General features: G+C 43.1%; 1 protein-coding gene and 1 long non-coding RNA gene across 2 annotated transcripts in view; both read right to left on the minus strand.

Annotated features, from left to right (window-relative positions):
* LOC126471532 (uncharacterized) overlaps positions 1 to 9,198 on the minus strand; it is a 44,524-nt gene extending 35,326 nt beyond the window's left edge. Inside the window, exon 1 of the long non-coding RNA XR_007586331.1 lies at positions 9,062 to 9,198. This is a non-coding gene — a long non-coding RNA (uncharacterized LOC126471532). The remainder of the gene's footprint in view (positions 1 to 9,061) is intronic.
* Positions 9,199 to 9,300: 102 nt separating this feature from the next.
* LOC126470696 (thrombospondin type-1 domain-containing protein 1-like) overlaps positions 9,301 to 26,853 on the minus strand; it is a gene marked incomplete at both ends in the record, with an annotated part of 365,133 nt that continues 347,580 nt past the window's right edge. The window contains one exon of the mRNA XM_050098697.1: positions 9,301 to 9,401. Coding sequence (XP_049954654.1) covers positions 9,301 to 9,401 — 101 coding nt within the window. The remainder of the gene's footprint in view (positions 9,402 to 26,853) is intronic.

The following is a 26,853-nucleotide window of genomic DNA, read 5'->3' on the forward strand; positions in this document are numbered from 1 at the left end:
AGCCAGATGATGGGTGTAGTTCCGTTTGCCGAATGTCTGCATGAGCTGAAGCGTGTTTTCCGATACACCTACCATTGTCCTTCATAGGCGAATGAAAAAAATTTCTGTAAGATCATGTGCATTAGTTTGTTTACCTATACCAGCACTTTTGCGAGAAATTCATGACACCATCACTCCTGCATGTATCTGAATGGTTAGAAGAACGCTCCACAAGCATCAGGGTACATCAGTCTTGACCACCATTCTATTCAGCCCATCTGGACAACATCGAGCGAGATCGAAAAATATTAGTCTTGTATACAGCTCGGAATAACGTCCGTCAGTCGTTGGCGGCGAATGAGCGATAGGGGAAAAATATTTATTCCAATTCTTTTCTAAAAAAATGGCTCTGAGCACTATGGGACTCAACTACTTTCACTCAACAACTTAGAACTAGTTAAACCTAACTAACCTAAGGTCATCACACACATCCATGCCCGAGGCAGGATTCGAACCTGCAAACGTAGCGGTCTCGCGGTTCCAGACTGCTGCGCCTAGAACCGCACGGCCACTTAGGCCGGCAATGCTTTTTCTACCTCGTGGTTACATACCACGATTTGTCGTCGTTGTTATCAGGATGAAATGAGGAACTACACTTTAATTACATGAGTGACATTTTTCATGCATGTTGGTGATGTTTTCACCCTTTAAGACGAGGACATGTTACTTAATGAGTTCTGCAATTAGGATACGTTTCACTGTATGTGATGTATAACTTGAGGTATTTTTACTTTAATGGTTGTTTTCTGGGTTACATAACCATCTGGACGCAAATTAGTGGACATTACTATAGGGTATGATCACCCTTCGTCTTTATGACAGCTTGAGCTATGCTGGTGACATTTTCAGTGAGGTGTCTAAATGTCTGTGGCGGAATGGTAACTATACTTCATAAAGAGCCGAAATCCGAGAAGATAGTAATGTTCGATGCAGGGGTCTGGAGTGAAGTCGATATTCTCACTCAACCCACTGGTGTTCCATTGAGTTCAGTTTGGGATCCTGGTTAGGCCAGTCCATTTCAGGAATATTGTTGCCCACAACCCATTGCCTTACAGATGCTGCTTTACGTCAGGGTGTATTGTCATGCTGATACAATCGGTCATCGTCTCCGAACTGTTCCTCTACTGAACGCAGTACACTACGCTGTATAATATGTTCATTATGTTCATATCCTTCCGCATTTAGCGTTTTCTTAAGCATGATAACTAACTATGAAAAAAAAACCATTCCGCAATACCACCTCCTACATACTTCACTCTTTTCAAAACACGTGATTGCAAGTAACGTTAACGTTCTCCAGGCATTCACAACCGAAAATGCTTCTATCGGATTGCCAAACGGTATGGCGCGATTTATCGCTCCAAATAACTGGTTTCTAATCATCCACTGTCCAGGGGCGTCGCGTTTTACACCACTTGATGCGTCACTTAGCACTGATTGCAAAAATATGGGGATTGTGAGGAGCTGTTCGACAAATGCATCCCATTGTTTTTATCTCCCTAAGCACAGTCAGTGTGCTAGGCAGACTGCTGGTAGCACTTTGGAAGTCACTAGTGATTCCTTCTGATGATTTTATGCGATTTTTTACAACCGCCCTTCACAATGCTCAACGGTCTCTGTCTGTCAGTACATGAGGTCTGCCTACTCTTGGTTTAACTGTGGTTGTTTCTTTGCGTTTTCACTTCAAATGTCATCACCAACAGTCGACTTGGGTAGTTTTAGATGGTTTTAAATGTCCCTCATGGATTTATTACTCTGATGACATCCATGTTCTAAGTCACTGAGATCTCCTGATTGATCCTTTGTGCTGTTAGCGCTTCTCTACTGATGCCACAATGCTCCCCGCCTCCTCTTATACTGGAAGATCAACCTCACGTGACATCAAGTAGTTAATTTCGCATTACATAAGGGTGTCTGGATACTTTTGGTCAGATAGTTGGTACGTGCTGTGATCCTCTTCCATAGATAATCAGTTGAGGTGTCTGCGGAGGTCGTAGATTAATTCTCAGTACTGACAGACAGTTTTTTTTTTTGTGGGAGGACTTGAATATGGTGCACTGAGCTTCGTGATGCCAATCGAGGAGCTACCTGAATGAGAAGTAACGGCTGCAAGCTCTAGAAAACTGTTAATGGTCGGGGCACAGTTGGACTAACCCCACGTCTCTCCGTAGAACATCGTACTAACGCCATTGACCGAAGCTGACGACTGCCAGTCTAGCATGATATGGTCCTCAAGGCCCGAACGTGGAGTTCGTAAAATTGTATATGTACTGTAACTACTGCATAATTGGGTGGTATTAGGAAATCGAAATTCTTTGAATATTTGGCAGTGATACCACAAATGACATTTCCCCATTTTCGTGTCCGGCCGCGGTAGCCGAGCGGTTCTAGGCGCTTCAGTCCGGAACCACGCGGCTGCTACGGTCCCTAGGTTCGAATCCTGCCTCGGGCATGGATGTTTGTGATGTCCTTAGGTTAGCTACGTTTAAGTAGTTCTAAGTCTAGGGGACTGATGACCTCAGGTGTTAAGTCCCATAGTGCTTAGAGCCATTTGAACCAATTTCCGTGATCCGTTAAGACGGGTGCTGGTGGGTGGTCCACAGAGATGGGATCCGTATAATAGGCGGAGGAGTGGCTTAAGGCTGCCAACAACTTATATATTGATCGCCCCATTCAATTAGCCGCGGTCAAGACAACTTCTTCTTGGAAATGCTTTTACCAGAGAAAGCTAATATTCACCACAGTATCGTTCTCTACCTATAGAACTGAAGCCCCGGGGACAGTAGAAGTCCCTGGAGTCCAGGAGTGGCCGCAATACAGCGTCTCAATGAAGAGCAACCATTAACTGGAACAGAACTGCAAAAGTCAGACATTTTGACTGCATTTGTGCGAAAGTTGGCGCTATGGAATAATACGAAAATAATGGGAAGACGTTCCTTGCAATCAGAATGCCCTCAAGCACGAAAAAGAGGAAAGAAGGACGACATAGTGGATAGCACAGGGGAAAAATTCGCTCTTTTTTCAGACACTAAAGAAGAAATTTTATTGTCTTGTCGTTGTTGTGGTCTTCAGTCCAGAGATTGGTTTGATGCAGCTCTCCATGCGAGCTATCCTGTGCAACCTTCTTCATCTCCCAGTGCCTACTGCAACCTATATCCTTCTAAATCTGTTTACTATATTCATCTCTTGGTCTCCCTCTACGATTTTTACCCTCCACGCTGCCCTCCAATACTAAATTGGTAATCCCTTGATGCCTCAGAATATGTCCCACCAACCAATTCCTTCTTCTACTCAAGTTGTGCCACAAATTTCTCTTCTCCCAATTCCATTCAATGCCTCCTCATTAGTTATGCGATCTACCCACCTAATCTTCAGCATTCTTCTGTAGCATCACATTTCGATAGGTTCTATTCTCTTCTTGTCTAAACTATTTATCGTCCACGTTTCACTTCATACACTCCATACAAACACTTTCAGAAACGACTTCCTGACACTTAAATCTATACTTGATGTAAAAAAATTTCTCTTCTTCAGAAACGCTTTCCTTGCCATTGCCAGTCTACATCCTCTCTGCTTCGACCATCATCAATTATTTCGCTCCCCAAATAGCAAAACTCATTTACTACCTTAAGCGTCTAATTTCCTAATCTAATTCCCTCAGCATCACCCGATTCAATTCGATTACATTCCATTATCCTCGTTTTGCTTTTGTTGATGTTCATCTTATATCCTCCTTTCAACACAATGTCCATTCCGTTCAGCTGCTCTTCCAGGTCCTTTGCTGTCTCTGACAGAATTACAATGTCATCCGCGAACCTCAAAGTTTTTGTTTCTTCTCCATGGATTTTAATTCCTACTCCGAATTTTTCTTTTGTTTCCTTTACTGCTTGCTCAATATACCGGGGATAGATTACAACCCTGTCTCAGTCCCTTCCCAACCACTGCTTCCTTTTCATGCCACTCGACTCTTATAACTGCCATCTGGTTTCTGTACAAATTGTAAATAGCTTTTCGCTCTCTGTATTTCACCCCTGCCACCTTCAGAATTTGAAAGAGAGTATTCCAGTCAACATTGTCAAAAGCTTTCTCTAAGTCTACAAATGCTAGAAACGTAGGTTTGCCTTTCCTTAACCTATTTTCTAAGATAAGTCGTAGGGTCAGTATTGCCTCACGTGTTCCATCATTTCTACGGAATCTAAACTGATCTTCCCCGACGTAGCTTCTACCACTTTTTCCATTCGTCTGTAAAGAATTCGTGTTACTATTTTGCACCCGTGACGTATTAAACTGACAGTTCGGTAATTTTCACATCTGTCAACACCTGCTTTCTTTGGGATTGGAATTATTATATACTTCTTGAAGTCTGAGGGTATTTCGCCTGTCTCATACACCCTGCTCAACAGATGGTAGAGTTTTGTCAGGGCTGATTCTCCTGAGGCTATCAGTAGTTCTATTGGACTGTTGTCTACTCCCGGGGCCTTGTTTCGACTTAGGGCTTTCAGTGCTCTGTCAAACTCTTCACGCAGTATCCTATCTCCCATTTCATCCCCATCTACATTCTTTTCTATTTCCATAATATTGTCCTCAAGAACATCGCCCTTGTATAGACCCTCTATATACTCATTCCACCTTTCTGCTTTCCCTTCTCTGCTCAGAACTGGGTTTCCATCTGAGCTCTTGATATTCATGCAAGTGGTTCTCTTTTCTCCAAAGGTCTCTTTAATTTTCCTGTAGGCAGTATCTATCTTACTCCTAGTGATATACGCCTCTACATCCCTACATTTGTCCTCCAGCCAACCCTGCTTAGCCGTTTTGCTCTTCCTGTCGATCTCATTTTTGAGACGTTTGTATTCCTTTTTGACTGCTTCATTTACTGCATTTTTGTATTTTCTCCTTTCATCAGTTAAATTCAATATCTCTTCTGTTACCCAAGGATTTCTATTAGCCCTCGTCTTTATACTTACTTGATCCTCTGCTGTCTTCACTATTTCATTTCTCAAAGCTACCCATTCTTCTTCTACTGTATTTCTTTCCCCCATTCTTGTCAACCGTTCCCTAATGCTCTCCCTAAAACTCTGTACAACCTCTGGTTCTGTCAGTTTATCCAGGTCCCATCTCCTTAAATTCCCAACTTTCAGCAGTTTCTTCCGTTTTAATCTACAGTTCATTACCAATAGATTGTGGTCAGAGTCCACACCTGCCCCTGGAAATGTCTTACAATTTAAAACCTGGTTCCTAATTCACTGCCTTACCATTATATAATATATCTGAAACCTTCCAGCATCTCCAGGCTTCTTCCATGTATACAACCTTCTTTCATGATTCTTGAACCAAGTGTTAGCTATGATTAAGTTATACTCTGTGCAAAATTCTATCAGGCGGCTTCCTCTTTCGTTCCTTACCCCCATTCCATAGTCACCTACTACGTTTTCTTTTCTTCCTTTTTCTACTATCGTATTCCAGTCACCCATGACTATTAAATTTTCGTCTTCATTCAATATCTGAATAATTTGTTTTATCTCATGATTCATTTCATCAATCTCTTCGTCATCTGCGGAGCTAATTGGCATATTAATATGTACTATTGTGGTAGGCGTGGGCTTCGTATCTATCTTGGCCACAATAATGCGTTCACTGGGCTGTTTGTAGTAGCTTACCAGCATTCCTATTTTTTTATTCATTATTAAACTTACTCCTGCATTACCCCTATTTGATTTTGTATTTATAACCATGTATTGTCCTGACCAGAAGTCTTGTTCATCCTGCCACCGAACTTCACTAATTCCCACTATATCTAACTTTAACCTATCCATTTCCCTTTCTAAATTTTTCAACCTACCTGTCCGATTAAGGGATCTGACATTCCACGCTCCGACCCGTAGAACGTCAGTTTTCTTTCTTCTTATAACAACGTCCTCCTGAGTAGTCCCCGCCAGGAGATCCGAATGGGGGACTATTTTACCTCCGGAATATTTTACCCAAGAGGACGCCATCATCATTTAACAATACAGGAAAGCTGCATGCGCTCGGGAAAAATTACGGCTTTCAGCCGTTCGCAGTACCAGCACAGCAAGGCCGTTTTGGTTAGTGTTACAAGGCCAGATCAGTCAATCACCAGACTGTTGTCCCTGCAACTACTGAAAAGGCTGCTGCCCCTCTTCAGGAACCACACGTTTGTCTGGCCTCTCAACAGATACCCCTCCGTTATGGTTGCACCTACGGCATGGCTATCTGTATCGCTGAGGCACGCGACGCTCCTCACCAACGGCAAAGTCCATGGTTCATGGGGGGGTATTCTAGTATGAGATGCAGAAGACAAAGGAGCTGTTTGGATGCAAACCAGCGGGATGAAAACGTCTGACTTCAGTCACCACTGAATGCAGCACACTCCAGTGTGTGTACTACGAAATGTCGTGGCCGACCATCAGATGCCGAACGAACGTTGCCGAACTGTGTGCCACTACGAGGCATACTCCTTCCGGGGTCCAGAGATGCTTACAGCTGCAGCTAGCTCGCAAGCAAATACCAGTTCATCTTTTATAAAAATACTCTTGCCTTCTCGCACGCAAATGAGCCAGTGAGAGGAAATCACGATTCGCCTTTTGTAACTGCTTGAATTTCATTTTTCTTTCATGATGAGAGTGAACACCTAAAAGCTACTCTGATCGACTGAATTAAGTACGTCCTCAACAACCATGTGTTCTGTATGCGTGTGTATGCTTCGGGAGATAATTTACTGTTGACACATTACATTATATGGCATCCAGAAATAGATATAAATCACTGCAATCAAATCAACTTGGTACAATACTGAAAGAGAGATAATTTCTGTGTTGTGTAGCCGCGCGGAATTAGCCGAGCGGTCTCAGGCGCTGCAGTCATGGACTGTGCGGCTGATTCCGTTGGAGGTTCGAGTCCTCCCTCGGGCAGGGGTGTGTATGTGTTTGTCCTTAGGATAATTTAGGTTAAGTAGTGTGTAAGCTTAGGAACTGATGACCTTAGCAGTTAAGTCCCATAAGATTTCACACACATTTGAACATATGTGTTATGTAAATTGAAGGTGGGCGGTGGGGAAAGGAAAGGAAATGATGAGATCAGATGCATCAGGACTTCACGCGGAATCAGCAGTGATGAGTGAATATGTATGCCAGCTCAGGACTCGAACCCGGGATCTCCTGCTTACTAGGCAGTTAGGCTAAACACTGCACCACCCAGACATAGTGTTCAACGGAAATGCGCAGACTATTTCGGAACGCTCCCCGGCCGACTCACAATCCCACCGAACGCCATATATCCACAGACCCCGTCCGTGTCCTCCATGGTCGCTAATTTTAAATTCCCGCTGGAGGTCGAACGCAAATGTGCATCCCTACTGAAGGTCGTGGATTAATTGTCCATCGAGGCGAGTCGATTATACACTACTGGCCATTTAAATTGCTACACCACGAAGATGACGTGCTACAGACGCGAAATTTAACCTACAGGAAGAAGATGCTGTGATATGCAAATGATTAGCTTTTCAGAGCATTCACACAAGGTTGGCGCCGGTGGCGACACCTACAACGTGCTGACATGAGGAAAGTTTCCAACCGATTTCTCATACACAAACAGCAGTTGACCGGCGTTGCCTGGTGAAACGTTGTTGTGATGCCTCGTGTAAAGAGGAGAAATGCGTACCATCACGTTTCCGAATTTATCAAAGTCGGATTGTAGTCTATCGCGACTGCGGTTTATCATATCGCGACATTGCTGCTCGCGTTGATCGAGATCCAATGACTGTTAGCAGAATATGGAATCCGTGGGTTCAGGAGGGTAATACGGAACGCCGTGCTGGATCCCAGCGGCCTCGTATCACTAGCAGTCGAGATGACAGGCATCTTATCCGCATGGCTGTAACGGATCGTGCAGTCACGTCTCGATCCCTGAGTCAACAGATGGGACGTTTGCAAGACCACAACCATCTGCACGAACAGTTCGACGACGTTTGCAGCAGCTTGGACTATCAGCTCGGAGACCACGGCTGCGGTTACCCTTGACGATGCATCACAGACAGGAGCGCCTGCGATGGTGTACTCAACGACGAACCTGGGTGCACGAGTGGCAAAACTTCATTTTTTCGGATGAATCCAGGTTCTGTTTACAGTATCATGATGGTCGCATCCGTGTTTGTCGACATCGCGGTGAACGCACATGGGAAGCGTGTATTCGTCATCGCCATACTGGCGTATCACCCGGCGTGATGGTATGGGGTGCCATTGGTTACACGTCTCGGTCACCTCTTGTTCGCATTGACGACACTTTGAACAGTGGACGCTACATTTTAGATGTGTTACGACCCATGGCTCTGTCTTTCATTCGATCCCTGCGAAACCGTACATTTCAGCAGGATAATGCACGACCGCATGTTGTACGGACCTTTCTGGATACAGAAAATGTTCGACTGCTGCCCTGGCCAGCACATTCTCCAGGTCTCTCTCCAATTGAAAACGTCTGCTCAATGGTGACCGAGCAATTGTCTCGTCACAATACGCCAGTCACTACTCTTGATGAACTGTGGTATCGTGTTGAAGCTGCGTGGGGAGCTGTACCTGTACACGCCATCCAAGCTCTGTTTGACTCAATGCCAACGCGTATCAAGGCCGTTATTACGGCCAGAGGTGGTTGTTCTATGCACCCAAATTGCGTGAAAATGTAATCAGATGTCAGTTCAGGTATAATATATTTGTCCAAGGAATACCCGTTTATCATCTGCATTTGTTCTTGGTGTAGCAATTTTAATGGCCGGTAGTGTATGTCCGGAAAAACAGACACCACGCGTTCGTATAGTTTCTTTCCTGTCGGGCGATGAAGTATCAGAGTAGACTGGGCAATATACACTTTGAATGAGGCGTTTTTCTGATGGAATATCCAGTTATATCTGCAGAGGCTTTCGTAAGTAACTATTGAGACGTGTACGCCGGTGACATCCGATCAGTTTTCTTTTATGGCAGGTTGCCGACGAGTGAGTGTGTAGGGAGCCTACTTGTCGGTGTGGTCGTCGTCGGGCTCGCAGTCGGGCAGGCGGCGGTGCGAGCGGCGCAGCGACACCACGTCGGACAGCAGCGTCAGCGTCGAGCCGAGCAGCGAGCAGGCCGAGGCGGGCTTCCGCTGCACGGCCAGCCGGTACTGGCGGTAGCGCAGCACGTACTGCGCGCCCAGCGCCAGTCCCGCCGCCAGCGTCAGCGCGCCCACCACCAGCGCGCCCACGCGGCCCGCCAGCGCCGCCCCCGCCGCCCCCGCGCCCGCCTCTCCCGCCGATCCCGCAGCCGCCGCCTGCGACGCCGCCGCTCCCGCCACGGCGACGCCCGTCTCGTTGCCGGAAGCTGCACAGTAACCGTCAGTACGCTGCTTTATGCATTTCGGTCACAGGTTTCAATACTTGATCCACTCCAATTACTTACACAGGTTGTACATGACTGATTGACAATTCATAAAGTAAACAGTTGTTTCAACACGGGTGTTAAAACTATTAAATATAAAACAGAACGAAAAATCCAATAGTCTGCTGTATCTGAATTTGTTTAAGTCAGCTATAGAACGACACAACTTTTAAGTTGAATCTTCTGGTGTAGGGGAGATCGGGGCAATGCCGTACAGCGGGGTAATACCGTGCACCGCTTTATCCAGTTTCCCAGAGAGCGCAAAGAGCGCTGCATGTGCTGCCACATAGCGGAAGTAACTATAATCAGATACAGAGGGATCTATATCGTTCAACGGCGCAGACGTCTTCGACAATCGGTTTCAACTGATTTCGACTGTTTTCTTATAAAATCTGAAGATAATAAGTCTAGAGGTGAGCGAAATCTGTTAATAGCAACAATATTTAAAGTAGCTCTATTTAATTACGCATTTCTTGATATTCTTTTAAACATCAAATGTTAGACGTTAAATTTCGTGATTGTTGAGTTAGAATTTACAATGGCGAGTCATGTTGTCTTGGGGCAATACCGTGCCCGATGCACGGTATTGCCCCATATGCTAATTTCTTTTGGTGTTTTCATGGACTATATATTTGGAAGAAAAGCAGCAGAGAGCAAAAAAGCAAAATTAATAAATAGAGAAAGAAAATCAGTGCTAAAGCCTAAGGGAAAAAGCAAGTTCAGAAAGTTTGCTTCAAAGATAAGACCTCAAAAATTTGAAACAAAGAAATATCGACAGAATTTTTCTTTTGATTCTTCATCGGATGATGATTTGGACCTGCCATTCCACAAACTCTGTAGTGACGATTAGATGGATGATGTTGACCCTTTCGGATAAACTAGTGTTAGGCCTACGAGCAAGAATGGAACTTTTAGGGGAGACGACTCTGTTTGCATGCTTTGCGGAGAGTTTGAGAAAAACAGGGAGCTGTGGTTTCGATGTATGATTTGCAGTGGATGGGTTCATTCAGAGTGTAGTGCACGCGACACAGCTGAAAACTATATTTGCGACTACTGCCATTAAAACAGGGGATAAAAGTGTTCAGAGACAAGTTGACACCGTAATCCAATAATTTTGTTTTACCAGTAAAAGGATTTTCTGTCTTTAGAAACTTTAATAAGTTATAAAATTTATGTTTTTCAATTATAAATAAACTCTGAATTTCGAATTTCTTAATTTGATTTATTTTTACAGAGTTTTTGTCATTTTATGTGCTATGCTGTATCATAAGATATATTGCACGGTATTACCCCACCCCTCGGGGTAATACTGTGTAACGTAACACTTTTGTAAGACGGCTGTAGGAACATATATCGATCTAATACAGCAATTATGAAGCCATAAACGTGTAGGGCATTGATTTCGTGCCTAAAAAAAGGTGTTCAGCATTTCAATTGAGTACGAAAAATACGAAATATTTTAAAAATGGCTTACGTCACGGTATTTCCCGCTCTCCCCTATATAAATGCTATTTCATATGGTATAGGGATTAATTACAGTATGCCGCAGAGTAGCAGCAGGCGTGGCTAGGTAATGTTCTCAGCGCTCCTCAATTCAGTGCTTCTTCTGTAGTGGTCAATCCAAGGATTGGTTCGCAACAGCTACAATGGCAGCTTGTCTCCATTCTGTGCGCCTTTCAGCTTTTCTCTTCATTTCTTTATAGGTATTACATCCCACATCTTCCACAATTTGATCCATGTACCTCAGCCGTGGTCTTCCTCTTGGTCTTTTTCCCTCGACATATCCCTCTAAGATTGTGTTCAGGAGTCCTTTATGTCTTAATAGATGTCCTGTAAATTGCACTCTTCTTTTAAGAATGAAACTCCAGAAGCTTCTCTTCTCACCTGCTCTTTCCAGAACCACTTCGTTTGTGACGTTGTCGATACATTTTATTTTGAGCATGCTTCTATAGCACCACATTTCAAAAGAATTTAGCTTCTGGTCTTCCTCTGTCCCTAGAGTCCATGTTTCACACCCATAGCATGCCACACTCCACACATATCATTTCAAAAATGTTTTCCTGATTTCAAGGCTGATGCTCTTAGATGTTAAGATGTTTTTCTTCTTATTAAAAGCAGCCTTTGCTTCAGCAATTCTACTTCTCACCTCTGCCTGGCTCCTTCCATTCCTGGTAATATTACTGCCCAGATAAGAAAATTTATCAACTTGTTCAAGCAGTTCATTGACTACATGAACTTCGACTTTCACTTGATCTTTTTTGTCTCTTGCCATTACTTTTGTTTTTGCTTTATTAATTCTCATATTATATACTTCCCCCATAACTATATTTATTCTATTCAGTAGGACTACAAGATCTTCTTCACTTTCAGCCAGGACAGCTATATCAACGGCATATCTTAGCTATTCGTTCGCCATGATTTACTACACCTGTCTGTGATGAATACCATGTCTACATCTACATCTACATCCACATGATTACTCTGCAATTCACATTTAAGTGCTTGGCAGAGGGTTCATCGAACCACAATCATACTATCTCCCTACCATTCCACTCCCGAACAGCGCGCGGGAAAAACGAACACCGAAACCTTTCTGTTCGAGCTCTGATTTCTCTTATTTTATTTTGATGATCATTCCTACCTATGTAGGTTGGGCTTTCCAACTGAAGTTGTTCGTAATTTTAACACCCAGGTACTTAGTTGATTTGACAGCCTTCAGAATTGTACTATTTATCGAATAATCGAATTCCAACGGAGTTCTTTTGGAACTCATGTGGATCACATCACACTTTTCGTTATTTAGCGTCAACAGCCACCTGCCACACCATACAGCAATCTTTTCTAAATCGCTTTGCAACTGATACTGGTCTTCGGATGATCTTACTAGACGGTAAATTACAGCATCATCTGTGAACAACCTAAGAGAACTGCTCAGATTGTCACCCAGGTCATTTATATAGATCAGGAACAGCAGTGGTCCCTGGACGCTTCCCTGGGGAACACCTGATATCACTTCAGTTTTACTCGATGATTTGACAGGAAATCACGAACCCAGTCGCACAACTGAGACGATACCCCATAGGCCCGCAGCTTGATTAGAAGTCGCTTGTGAGGAACGGTGTCAAAGGCTTTCCGGAAATCTAGAAATACAGAATCAACTTGAGATCCCCTGTCGATAGCGGCCATTACTTCATGCGAATAAAGGGCTAGGTGCGTTGCACAAGAACGATGTTTTCTGAAACCATGCTGATTACGTATCAATAGATCGTTCCCTTCGAGGTGATTCATAATGTCTGAATACAGTATATGCTCCAAAACCCTACTGCAAACCGACGTCAATGATATAGGTCTGTAGTTCGATGGATTACTCCTACTACCCTTCTTAAACATTGGTGCGACCTGCGCAATTTTCCAATCTGTAGATACAGATCTATCGGTGAGCGAGCGGTTGTATATGATTGCTAAGTAGGGAGGTATTGTATCAGCGTAATCTGAAAGTAACCTAATCGGTATACAATCTGAACCTGAAGACTTGCCCGTATCAAGCGATTTGAGTTGCTTCGCAACCCCTAAGGTATCTACTTCTAAGACACTCATACTAGCAGCTGTTCGTGTTTCAAATTCTGGAATATTCCATTCGTCTTCCCTGGTGAAGGAATTTCGGAAAACTGCGTTCAATAACTCCGCTTCAGCGGCACAGTCGTCGGTAACAGTACCATCGGCACTGCGCAGCGAAGGTATTGACTGCGTCTTGCCGCTTGTGTACTTTACATACGACCAGAATTTCTTCGGATTTTCTACCAAATTTCGAGACAATGTTGAATCTTCTGGTGTATATAAATGCTATTTCATATGGTATAGGGATTAATTACAGTATGCCGCAGAGTAACAGCAGGCGTGGCTAGGCAATGTTCTCAGCGCTCCTCAATTGACAAAGAACCATTTTCTTCTAATTCTTATTCTTCTTCTTCTTCTTCTTCTGTAGTGGCGAATCCAAGGATTGGTTCGCAACAGCTACAATGGCAGCTTGTCTCCATTCTGTGCGCCTTTCAGCTTTTCTCTTCATTTCTTTATAGGTGTTACATCCCACATCTTTCACGATTTGATCCATGTACCTCAGCCGTGGTCTTCCTCTTGGTCTTTTTCCCTCGACATATCCCTCTAAGATTGTGTTCAGGAGTCCTTTATGTCTTAATAAATGGCCTGTAAATTGCACTCTTCTTTTAACAATGAAACTCCAGAAGCTTCTCTTCTCACCTGCTCTTTCCAGAACCACTTCGTTTGTGACCTTGTCGATACATTTTATTTTGAACATGCGTCTATAGCACCATATTTCAAAAGAATTTAGCTTCTGGTCTTCCTCTGTCCCGAGAGTCCATGTTTCACACCCATAGCATGCCACACTCCACACATATCATTTCAAAAATGTTTTCCTGATTTCAAGGCTGATGCTCTTAGATGTTAAGATGTTTTTCTTCTTGTTAAAAGCAGCCTTTGCTTGAGAAATTCTACTTTTCACTTCTGCCCTGCTCCTTCCATCCCTGGTAATATTACTGCCCAGATAAGTAAATTTATCAACTTGTTCAAGCAGTTCTTTGGCTACATGAACTTGGACTTTCACTTGATCGTTTTTGTCGCATGCCATTACTTTTGTTTTTTCTTTATTGATTCTCATATTATATAATTCCCCCATAACTTTATCCATTGTATTCAGTAGGACTACAAGATCTTCTTCACTTTCAGCTAGGACAGCTATATCATCGGCATATCTTATGATGTCTATTCGTTGGCCATGATTTACTACACCTGTCTGTGATGAATACCATGTCAGTGTTAACATCACGAGCTGTCATCACTTAACCGATTAAGGTGTGTTCTTGTCGGCCTATGTCAAGCAACAGACAATGGCCCTTATAAATGTTACACAGGAAAGTACTGGGTCCAAGAGCCGACATGCTCATGTGTGTTTGTTACCAACATAGCAGCTGACAACATAAGCTACGAGCATCCAGTGTGTTGTCGAAGCGTGTGCTGTGGCTGCCATTTGGGTGTGCAGAATGATGGAAAGATGAGCTGAAATTAACATATAACCGAACTACTGAAACGAAGTTTAACGACTTTGCTCTTCCTAAGCTTACTAGCTTTGGAAACAAATCAACTTTTTAACATATTTGATTTCTTTCCACTCACTAATGCCTCATGGCATAATTTTTTGGGGTAACTCAACAAATAGAAAAATGGTACTGATTCCACAAAATGGCCAGTGAGAATGTTATGTGGCGTCCACCCACAATAATCTTGTAGACGCTTCTTCAATGAGTTAGATATTTCAGCTGCTTCTTCACAATTTGTATATTCGCTAGTAAAATTTGATATAAATAATCCACAAAATTTTGAGAAGAATAGTGATGTCGATCTCTATAACACTAGAACAATGTAAAGATAAACATACAGCCAAAAAATTCATTATTTATTTGCCGAAAATCATAAAAGTCTAGTAGGCAAGGAAAGAAAATTTTCAATCAAGTCGAACATGATTCGCTTAGAACAACTCCATCAATTTCATAGACACATATAAATTGAAAACTGGCAGTAGCAAGTGTAGATCAAAGGAAGAAGAAACTAAATTTAGGTGTATCATTAGTTTACATGAGTAATATCGAAGACTTATATGTTCATTCTAATGAAATATAAGCCAGCATGCTGTTTAGTAACTTGTAAATTGCCAGCAGGTAGCCATACTCCCAAAAACATCATGTATTCGTAGCCTAAAAACTACTTCATTACACATAATTTTGATAAAAACATGCAAACGATCTATGATACTAAAACTTAATGTTACATAAAAATAACGACAAATGTACCTAAGTCGTTGAGTTAATTCCGAGTTTACCGCCTGTGTTTCATTTACATATACACCGACACCTACATCTACATACATGCCTCGCAAGCCACAATACGGTTTTTGCTGAGGCTATCCTGTACTACTACTGGTCAATTCCTCTCCTGTTCCACTCGCAAACAGAGCGAGGGAAAGTCCACTGTCTATATGCCGCCGTATGAGTTCTAGTCCCTCTAACCTTATCTTCGTGGTCCTTCGCAAAATGTACGTTAACGGCAGTAGAGTCGCTCGGCAGTCAGCCTCGAATGTCGGTTTTCTAAGTTTTCTCGATAGCGCTCCTGGATAAGAATGTCGTCTTCCCTACACTGATTCCCATTTGAGTTCCCAAGCATCTCCGTAATACTTAAGTGTTGTTCGAACCTACCGGTAACAAATCTATCAGCCCGTCTCTGAATTACTTCGATATCTCCCTCTAATCGACATAGTGCGGATCCCAAAGACTCGAACCGTATTCAGCAATGGGTCACACTACTGTCGTACATCTGCGGTCTCCTTTATTTATTTATTTATTTATCGTATGGCAATACAGACACATGAGAAAGAAACAGACAGATCAATAATACAACAAATATTAATAATTGCAAACAAACATCACTAACATAACAAAGTTTAAGGATTACAAACAAACATCAAGTGTATTAATATAATCTATCGACTCTGGAGTTGCGAGCAGGAAGTTGTCGGGGCTCCCATTATAGGTTTTCCTGGAACACTCTTCAACAAAGTGGCTGATGGTCTGATTTCCTCTGCAGTCACACTGAGGGGATGGTATTTTACCCCATTCATACAGGGAGTAAGCACATCTGCCATGAGGAGTTCGAATCCTATTTAGATTGGACCACGTTTTGCGCGGTAGGTCAAAACCAGGTGGCTTTTGTGTGATGCAAGGCATCTTATGATTTTGCCATGCATTCCATTTTTTCAGACCATGCGTTTGTGATACTGAAACCTTCTTGTACACAGGTTCTTGTTGTTCTTGTTGGCGGGTTCCTAGATCGAAGCCTATTAGTGTTTGCAGCCTCAATGTCTTGGTGGATTGGCAGCCTTCGATTTCCCATGATGTTTTTGTATTCACGTACAAGGGCGTCAGTACGTCGCAGGTGTGGCGGCGGGATGTGGCTTAATATTGAGAGCCATTGCGTTGGAGTGGGTTTAATTACTCCAGAAATTATCCTTAGAGTGTTATGCAACTGGAGATCCACCTTTTTTACATGTGGGCTGTTTAGCCAAATCGGAGCACAGTATTCGGCAGCCGAGAATACAATTGGTAAAGCAGAGGTGCAGAGACTGAGCCTCAGGATGCGAAAGCCCGTATTGGTGGTGTTTCCTTGAATGGTTCGCACGCTGACACTTGTTGATGGCCCAGCACTGAAATCTGCAGCAATTTGCGGAAGGGCTGCACTACTGTCACGTTGAAGGATTCTCTTCAGTCGTTGTTGGTTCCGTTCTTACAGATGAAACACACGTTCTTAAAATTCTCTCCACAAACCGAAATCGACCATTCGCCTTCCCTACTACATTTCTTGCCTGCTCATTCCATTATATATTGGTTTGCAACGTTACGCCTAGATATTTAACCGACGTGACTGTGTCAAACAGCACACTACTACTGATGTGTTCGAAAATTATGGATTCGTTTTCCCTACGCATCTGCGTTAACTTACATTTTTCTACATTTAGAGCTAGCTGAAATTCATGACGCCAACTATAAATTTTATCTAAGTCATCTTGTATTCTCATAATGTCATGCAATTTCAACAGCTTACAGTACACCACAGCATCATCAGCAAACAGCCGGAGACCACTGCTTACCCTGTCCGCCTATCACTTATATATATACACTGAAGACACTGAAGAGTACGCAGAAGTGCCGCAACACATCGTGGCATTGACTCGACTAATGTATGAAGTAGTGATGGAGTGAACTGACACCGTGAATCCTGCAGGGCTGTCCATAAATCCGTAAGAGTACAAGGGGGTGGAGATCTCTTCTGAAGAGCACGTTTCAAGGCATCCCAGATATGCTCATTAATATTTATGTATGGAGAGTCTGGTGGCCAGCGAAAGTCTTTAAACACAGAAGATTGTTTGTGGGGCCACTCGGTAGCAATTCTGGGCATGTGGGCTGTCGCATTTTCCCGCTGGAACTGCCCAAGTCAGTCGGAATGCACAGTGGACATGAATAGATGCAGGTGATCAGACAGGATGCTTACGTACGTGTCACTTGTAAGAGTCGTATATAGACGTATCAGGGGTCCCCTGTCACTCCAACTGCACACGTCCCACAACACAGCAAAGCCTCCACCAGCTTGAATAGTCCCCTGCTGACATGCAGGGTCCATGGATTCATGAGGTTGTCTCCATACCCGTACACGTCCGTCCAACCAGGCAACATGTTTCCAGTCATCAACAATCCAACGTCAGTGTTGACGAGCCCTGGCGAGGAGTAAAGTTTTGTGTTGTGCAGTCATCAAGGGTACACGAGTGGGCCTCAGGCTGCGAAAGCCCATATTGGTGATGTTTCGTTGAATGGTTCGCACGCTGACATTTTTTGATGGCCCAGCACTGAAATCTGCAGCAATTTGCGGAAGGGTTGCACTTCTGTCACGTTGAAAGATTCTCTTCAGTCGTAGTTGATTCCTTTCTTGAAGTATTTTTTTCCGGTCGCAGCGATGTCGGAGATTTGATGTTTTACTGGATTCCTGATATTCACGAAACACTCGTGAAATGGTTGTACGAGGAAATCACCACTTCATTGCTACCTCGGAGATGCTGTGTCGGCCGGCCGAAGTGGACGTGCGGTTAAAGGCGCTGCAGTCTGGAACCGCAAGACCGCTACGGTCGCAGGTTCGAATCCTGCCTCGGGCATGGATGTTTTTGATGTCCTTAGGTTAGTTAGGTTTAACTAGTTCTAAGTTCTAGGGGACTACTGACCTCAGCAGTTGAGTCCCATAGTGCTCAGAGCCATTTGAACCATTTTTGAGATGCTGTGTCCCATCGCTCGTGCGGGGACTTTAGCACCACGTCCAAAATCATTTAAATCTTGATAACCTGCAATTTTAGCAGCAGTAACCGATCTAACAACTGCGCCAGACACTTGCTGTCTCACCCAGCGAGGTGGCGCAGTGGTTAGACACTGGACTCGCATTCGGGAGGACGACGGTTCAATCCCGCGTCCGGCCATCCTGATTTAGGTTTTCCGTGATTTCCCTAAATCGCTCGAGGCAAATGCCGGGATGGTTCCTTTCAAAGGGCACGGCCGACTTCCTTCCCCCTCCTTCCCTAATCCGATGAGACCGATGACCTCGATGCCTGGTCTCCTTCCCCAAAACAACCAACCAACCAACCAACTTGCTGTCTCACTTAGGCGTTGCCGACCGCAGCACCACATTCTGCCTGTTTACATACCCCTGTATTTCAGGCTGGCCGGTGTGGCCGAGCGGTTCTAGGCGCTTCAGTCTGGAACCGCGCGACCGCTGCGGTGGCAGGTTCGAATCATGCCTCAGGAATGGATGTGTGTGATGTCCTTAGGTTAGTTAGGTCTAAGTAGTTCTTAGTTCTACGGGATTGATGACCTCAGATGTTAAGTCCCATAGTGAACAGAGCCATTTTGATCCTGTATTTCAATACGCATGTCTATACCAGTCTCTTTGGCGCTTCAGTGTAGAAATTAGCAGCGATCCTGTCACACTTTCCTGGGGCTCTATACCTTTATCTCTGATGAATACTCGCCGTCGAGGACAACATATTAGTTTCTGTTACTTAAGAAGTTTTCAAGCCTATCACATATATGGGAACCTATTACGTATGCTCGTACCTTCTTTAACAATCAGCAACGTAGCATCACCTCAAACGCCTTAAGGAAGTCTAGGAATACAGAACCTGCCTGCTGCCCTTCATCCATAGTTCGCAGGATATCATGTGAGAAAAGGGCAAGCTGAGATTCGCACGCACGATGCTCTCTAAACCGTGCTGATTTGCGGACAGAAGCTGTACGCTCTCAAGAAAATCTATTATATTCCAAATGAGAATATGTTCAAGGATTGTGCAGCAAACCGATGTTAAGGATTTTAGCCTGTAATTTTAGAGATGCGTCTTTTACCCTTTTTATATACAGAAGTCACGTGCGCTTTTTTCCAGTCGTTTGTCACTTTGTGCGTGGCGAGAGATTAACAATAAATGCAAGGCAAAGTAAGGGGCCAATGCTGTAGAGTGCTCTGCATAAAACCGAAAATGGGTTCCATCAGGAACTTGTGACTTATTTGCTTTCAACTCTTTCAAATGTTTCTGTATGCCAGTGGTGATTATTACTATATCGTCCATACGGGAGTCTGTACGATGGTCAAATGACGGTATGTTTGTACGATTCTCTTGCGTGAACAATTTCTTAACTGTGAAATTTGAAACTTCAGCTTTGCTTTTGCTACCTTCTACCGCCACACCAGACTGGTCAACGAGTGACTGGACAGAAGCCTTATACCCACTTACCAATTTTATGTAGGACCAGAATTTTCTAGGATTATCGGCAAGATCTATTGCTAAGGCATGACGGTCGTAGTTGTCATAAGCTTCGCATATCGATCTTTCTATTCAATTTTGCCTGTCGCTATTTGCACGTTCTCTTTTGAACCGAGAATGCAACAGCCTTTGCTTCGTCAGAATTTTTTGAATTTCATTGTGAAACCAAGGTGCGTCTTTTCCGTTCTTAATCCACTTGCTCTCCATGTACTTCTCCAGAGTATGATTTACAATCCGTTTCAACTTTGCACGTAATTCCTCTAGCTCTATCGCACTGGGACTAAATAATGTCAATTCATTGTCTAAGTGGGATAGTAACAACTGTCTATCTGCTATTTCTCGCAGAAATGATCTTCTAGCCTTCTTGACTGATTTCTTAACTTTATTAACCAAAGACACTATTACGGATATGTTGTTGTTGTTGTGGTGTTCAGTCCAAAGACTGGTTTGATGCAGCCCTCCATGCTACTCTATCTTGTGCAAGCTTCATCTCCCAGTACCTACTGCAACCTACATCCTTCCGAATTTGCTTGGTGTATTCATCTCTTGGTCTCCCTATACGATTTTTACCCTCCACGCTGCCCTCCAACACTAAATTGGTGATTCCTTGATGACTCAGAACATGTCCTACCAACCGATCCCTTTTTCTAGTCAAGTTGTGCAACAAACTCCTCTTCTCCCCAATTCTATTCAATAGCTCCTCATAGTTATGTGATCTACCCATCTAATCTTCAGCATTCTTCTGTAGCACCGCATTTCGAAAGCTTCTATTCTCTTCTTGTCCAAACTATTTATCGTCCATGTTTCACTTCCATACATGGCTACACTCCATACAAATAATTTTAGAAACGACTTTCTGACACTTAAACCTATACTCGATGTTAACAAATTTCTCTTCTTCAGAAACGCTTTCCTTGCCATTGCCAGTCTACATTTTATATCCTCTGTACTTCGACCATCGTTAGTTATTTTGCTCCCCAAATAGCAAAACTCATTTACTACTTTAAGCGTCTCATTTCCTAATCTAATTCCCTCAGCATCACCCGATTTAATTCGACTACATTCCATTATCCTCGTTTTGCTTTTGTTGATGTTCATCTTATATCCTCCTTTCAAGATTCTGTCCATTCCATTCAACTGCTCTTCCAAGTCTTTTTCTGTCTCTGACAGAATTACTATGTCATCGGCGAACCCTCAAAGTTTTTATTTCTTCTCCATTGATTTTAATACCTACTCCGAAGTTTTCTTTACGGATATAACTACAGTTAAAACGTTATGAGATGCGATGCGAGCAAGGAAGGCTGCATGTTATATATATTCTAGAAACCAGTAACAGCTGCGTTTTCATCTTGCGGATTATTACAGAAAATGACGTCTCCCGGCGGATTATGAGCTACAAGAGAATAAACATAAAGGCAGGCTATCTGAATATAATGTGACTGTCTAAACCCGTCGTAACTATTAAATCATTTTTTGCGGCTGCGACTGTGTAAAATATTTATTCTACCAGTAAATTAATAAAAGTTCAGGCAGAATAACAGGTGAGCGCCGATTTCAGAGCACTGACTTGGTCTCATAAAAATAACTTCACATGATAGTAAATATTTCTAAGCAGTGTATTAGCAAATGAATATCTGTGCTCAGATTATGCCTGTTGAACCGTCAGGTTGTTTTATGAAGTATGGAAATGTCATGTGGTATTGTTGGCTGGGATATACCACAGGGTGGGTACAGCCGCCGGTCGGTAACGCTGTTCCTCTTCCATGCTCCTTGGCCCTCTTTCCAAGTGTATGTGTGAGAGCTGTGTCGTGTGAGTACAATAAATGAAAGTGCTAGGGTGATTCGTTTGAGAAGGTCCAGGCCGATTTCCGCTCCCGTCCCTCCCTATTGCGTTAATGATCTATGTCTAATAACTTCGACGTTGATGAATGGCTAATCATTTTCCTTCTTTTATTACGTGACGGGCTTTTTGTTAAACAAAATTACAGTAGTATGGTGAAATAATATAATCTACAGTTTTTCTTATTATTTGAGAAACCGCTGAGAGTCTTACAACAGAGCGCGACAGAATTCATTTTTTGTTTGGAGATGGATCAGTTGGCTGCAAAATTCCCGCGCTGTGATGATAAAAATGTCCTCAAAACTAGACATTAGGATACCTCGAAAGTAACTAGGATTCATTAAGAGTGTTCCTGTTTAACGTCTCAGTTAGTTTTGAGTGCCTGGAGAAGTATACAGCAGGAAATCAACAGCCCCTTCCGGCATTTCACCCGTTGCAGAACACCTCGACTCCTCAGTCGCCATGAACTCTTTTTTTGGATGATGCATCGAGAATATTGTCTCCGCCATAATATGCTCATAAGGTTCTACTATCTATAACATCGTTCAAGCGAAGTGAAGGAGACTCAAAAATCGTTTTTCAGTACCGGATGTCGTGTAGTTATCTCCATTTCGTATGTAATAAATTTGCCACTGGTGTAAACGCGACTGGCAATGAAATTCGGTAAAAAGTATACTGTTCCAAAAATATCAGGACTATTAATCTTTCGTTTGTTAATGGAGGGTAAATTTGAACTGTGTAATGTTACAGAGATAATGATACAAATCAATGACCGTTCTATGGTTTTCGACACGGAAGGAGCGATCTTATCAGTATACAAAAAGCTCCAGGCGCTAATATTTGTGGCGTCTGTGTAATTTTAAAGCACGTGCCCGTGAGCTTCGGGCATAAATCTGCTCACTTACTCCGGAACGTGACCGCAGTGGCTTCGTGTTACATGATCTGATAGCAACGTCCACTGTTTCCGTGTGTGCAGCTGCACATTTCTTTAAAATTGGTGGGAGCTCGTAGTGATCCATCTATATAACGTCTGTATAAGAGAAAATAACGAACATTTAGCTGGTAAAGGGCATTTACTAAAATATTACATATTCTGTCATGTTCTATAATTAATCATCCTGAGTAATAAGGCATTTACGATAATGCAGTGACTGTGTTGTTAAGGAGTACTATGCAACGTTCCTTTGGACATGCGGTGACTGTAGCAGCAGTGAAATACTTGAAATATATTCGCAGTTGCGAAAACGGACAACTATCAATTGTATAATGGAATAACGACAATGAAAATTGTGCCGGACCGAGATTCGAACCGGGATTGCCAGCTTTACGCGAGCGATCACCTTAACCGCTTTGGTTATCCGTGCACGACTCACTGCCAGATCCAAACTTCCGTATGTCGTCGTTCATCTGTCACAATCTGCACTCGAACACGTTATGTAATTCCCGTACAGGAGGGAAAATGTGTAAAGCGGGAAATCCCGGTTCGAGTAACGGTCCGGTAAAAATTTTCACTGTCGCCATTCCATTATACACCTACTGGCTGTCCGTGTTCGCAATTACAAATACATATCATGTAATAAGGTACTATCGTATGTCGACTCTACGTAGCTTAAGCAAAATTTTAAATGCTTTTTTGGGGTCGTTGGCCGGACTTATAGGATCATCTGTCACGTTGGTACCACATGGACTGTCTTACATCCAATGGGATGTCTTCTGACAGCATATCTGCTAGAAAATGTAGATCTACATCTACATGGATACTCTGCAAATCAAATTTAAGAGCCTGGTAGAGGATTCATCGAACCACCTTTACAATTCTCTATTATTCCAATCTCGTATAGCGCGCGGAAAGAATGAACACCTATATCTTTCCGTACGAGCTCTGATTTCCCTTATTTTATCGTGGTGATCCTTCCTCCCTATGTAGATCGGTGTCAACAAAATATTTTCGCATTCGGAGGAGAAAGTTGGTGATTGGAATTTCGTGAGAAGATTCCGTCGCAACGAAAAACGCCTATCTTTTAATGATTCCCTGCCCAAATCCTGTATAATTTCTGTGACACTCTCTCCCATATTTCGCGATAATACAAAACGTGCTGTCTTTCTTTGAACTTTCTCGATGTACTCCGTCAGTCCCACCTGGTAAGGTGGCGCAGCAGCATTCTAAAAGAGGACGGACAAGCGTCGTGTATCTCCTAAGTAGGTTGTTATATTTTCTAAGAGCCCTGCCAGTAAAACGCAGCCTTTGGTTACCCTTCCCCACAACATTTTCTGTGTGTTCTTTCCAATTTGTTCGTAATTGTAATATCTAGGTATTTAGTTGAATTTACGGCTTTTAGATTAGACTGATTTATGGTGTAACCGAAGTTTAACGAGTTCCTTTTAGCACTCATGTGGATGACCTCACTCTTTTCGTCATTTAGGGTCAACTGCCACTTTTCGCACCATTCAGATATTCTTTCTAAATCATTTTGCAGTTTGTTTTGATCTTCTGATGACTTTAATAGTCGATAAACGACAGCGTCATCTGCAAACAACCGAAGACTGCTGCTCATATTGTCTCCCAAATCGTTTATATAGATAAGGAACAGCAAAGGGCCTATAACATTACCTTGGGGAACACCAGAAATCACTTCTGTTTTACTCGATGACTTTCCGTCAATTACTACGAGCTGTGACCTCTCTGGCAGGAAATCGCAAATCCAGTCACATAACTGAGACTATATTCCATAAGTACGCAATTTCACTACGAGCCGCTTGTGTGGTACAGTGCGAAAAGACTTCCGGAAGTCCAGGAATAGGGAATCGATCTGAAATCCCTTGTCAATAGCTCTCAGCACTTCATGTGAATAAAGAGCTTGTTTTGTTTCACAGGAACTATGTTTTCTAAACCCATGTTGACTGGGTGTCAGTAGTCCGTTTCCTTCGAGGTAATTCATTATGTTCGAACACAATATAGTTCCTAAAATCCTGCTGCATATCGACGTTCACGATATGGGCCTGTCATTTAGTGGATTATTCCTACTACCTTTCTTGAATATTGGTGTGACCTGTGCAACTTTCCAGTCTTTGGTTACGGATCTTTCGTGGAGCGAACGGTTGCACGTGATTGTTAAGTATGGAACTAATGCATCAGCATACTCCAAAAGGAACCTAATTTGTACACAGTCTGGACCAGAAGGCTTGCTTTTATTAAGTGATTTAAGTTGCTTCACTACTCCGAGGATATTTAATTCTACGTTACTCATGTTGGCATCTGTTCTCGATTCGAATTCTGGAATATTTACTTCGTCTTCTTTTGTGAAGGCATTTCGGAAGGCTGTGTTTAGTAACAATGCTTTGGCAGCACTGTCTTCGATAGTATCTCCATTGCTATCGCGCCGAGAAGGCATTGATTGTTTCTTGCCTCTAACATACTTCACATACGACCAGAATCTCTTTGGATTTTCTGCCAGGTTTCGAGACAAAGTAGATACCAGGGCTATTCGGAAAGCAAGGTCCGATCAGTCACGAAATGGAAACCAAAAATGTTTTATTTGTAACAGTCAGCTAAACCTTCTAGCTACTTCTCTACGTAGCCGCTGCTCCGACTGAGACATTTTTCGTAGCATTGTACCAACTTTCCAATATTCTCGTCACAGACGGCAAGCGCCCCTGCTCTCTGTCGATTTCCACACTGATCTCCAGCTTGTTGCCTGTGCCACAATGCTGTCCTCATAGACAACGGTTCATGTGAGAAGAGATGAAAATCAGATGGAGCCAAGTCCGGGCTGCATGGTGGGTGATCAAACACATCCTATCGAAAACACTTCAGGAGCGTCCTCTTTATCCCTGCAGTGTGCGGTCGAGAATTGTCATGAAGAAGGTAATGCATGGTAATTACGTCGTTTGGCGCGCAGGAAATCAGGCATAATCTGTCACAGGCACTCATACTTTGCTGGAGTCATCATTTTCTAGGCACCTTTAGTGCTAACCACGCGCTCAGAACTGAAAAGAGCGACTTGACGCGATCGACATGCATACGAGAGACACTGTCTAACGTATCTATGCAAAGCTTCATCGGATTTTTGCTGTTATTTCCATTTCGCGATCGATGGGACTTTACTTTCCCAACAACCGTCGTATTTGCGGCTGTGTAGAGTCCCATCCACGAAACAGGGACTTATGATGCGATTGTTGAAAAGCACGAACGACACGTTGATAGACCACGGTCTTTGTTTATCCGTTTCTCTCAGCCAGTGTAGATTTTCAACCAACCAGTAATGTTTATCTGCAAGATGATTTGCCCACAGTTTGTGAACGATACTTCATCCTCAAAAAAAATCTTGAATAGAAACACCGCATCAATTTACAGTTGACACCATTCGGAGAACTTTAACCGATTTTGGAAATTATTTATCCTCAGAGTCTTCCGCGGTGGCATGCCTGAATAAAATCTCGGTTTGCAAGCGGCGTCACTTCGAATAAAACACTCGAGCTTTCGACAGCTGTTTCCGCCATTGCCATTAGGAGTTAAAAACCGCACACTAACCGATAGTTGAACGTAAATAGTTGTATCACCTTGTACAAAAGAATGATGTCCTGAAGACGTTAGTTCACAAAGAAAAGATTATTTGTGACGACGACCATCTACAGTCTGGATTGCAGCTTTTGAGACGGGTGTTACAGATAGGGAGACATTACAAACTCTTTACGGAGCCACCGACGAATGACGCCTCTTAAATTGACGAAATAGGCGAAGTCGTCTGTATTCCTTCCGTACTGTGGACCAACAAGAAAGAAAGGATGAGTACTGCGGGGACATGCTTCCAAGATACGAAATATGTTACGCCCCGCTAAGGACAACGGTGGTCTTGGAGTGCCCGATGTGCGTGGTGATCCTTGTGAATGCGGCAGCAATTAAACAGACCAAATGGTTCTTATTGCCGCTGAGCGTTGTACTGACAAGGGAACCTTCCCATCGCACCCCCCTCAGATTTAGTTATAAGTTGGCACAGTGGATACGCATTGAAAAACTGAACACAGATCAATCGAGAAAACAGGAATAAGTTGTGAGGAACTATGAAAAAATAAGCAAAATATACAAACTGAGTAGTCTATGCGCAAGATAGGCAACATCGCGGATAGTATGCGCT

The sequence above is a fragment of the Schistocerca serialis genome, chromosome 3, assembly GCF_023864345.2.
Source record: "Schistocerca serialis cubense isolate TAMUIC-IGC-003099 chromosome 3, iqSchSeri2.2, whole genome shotgun sequence".
NCBI lineage: Eukaryota > Metazoa > Arthropoda > Insecta > Orthoptera > Acrididae > Schistocerca > Schistocerca serialis.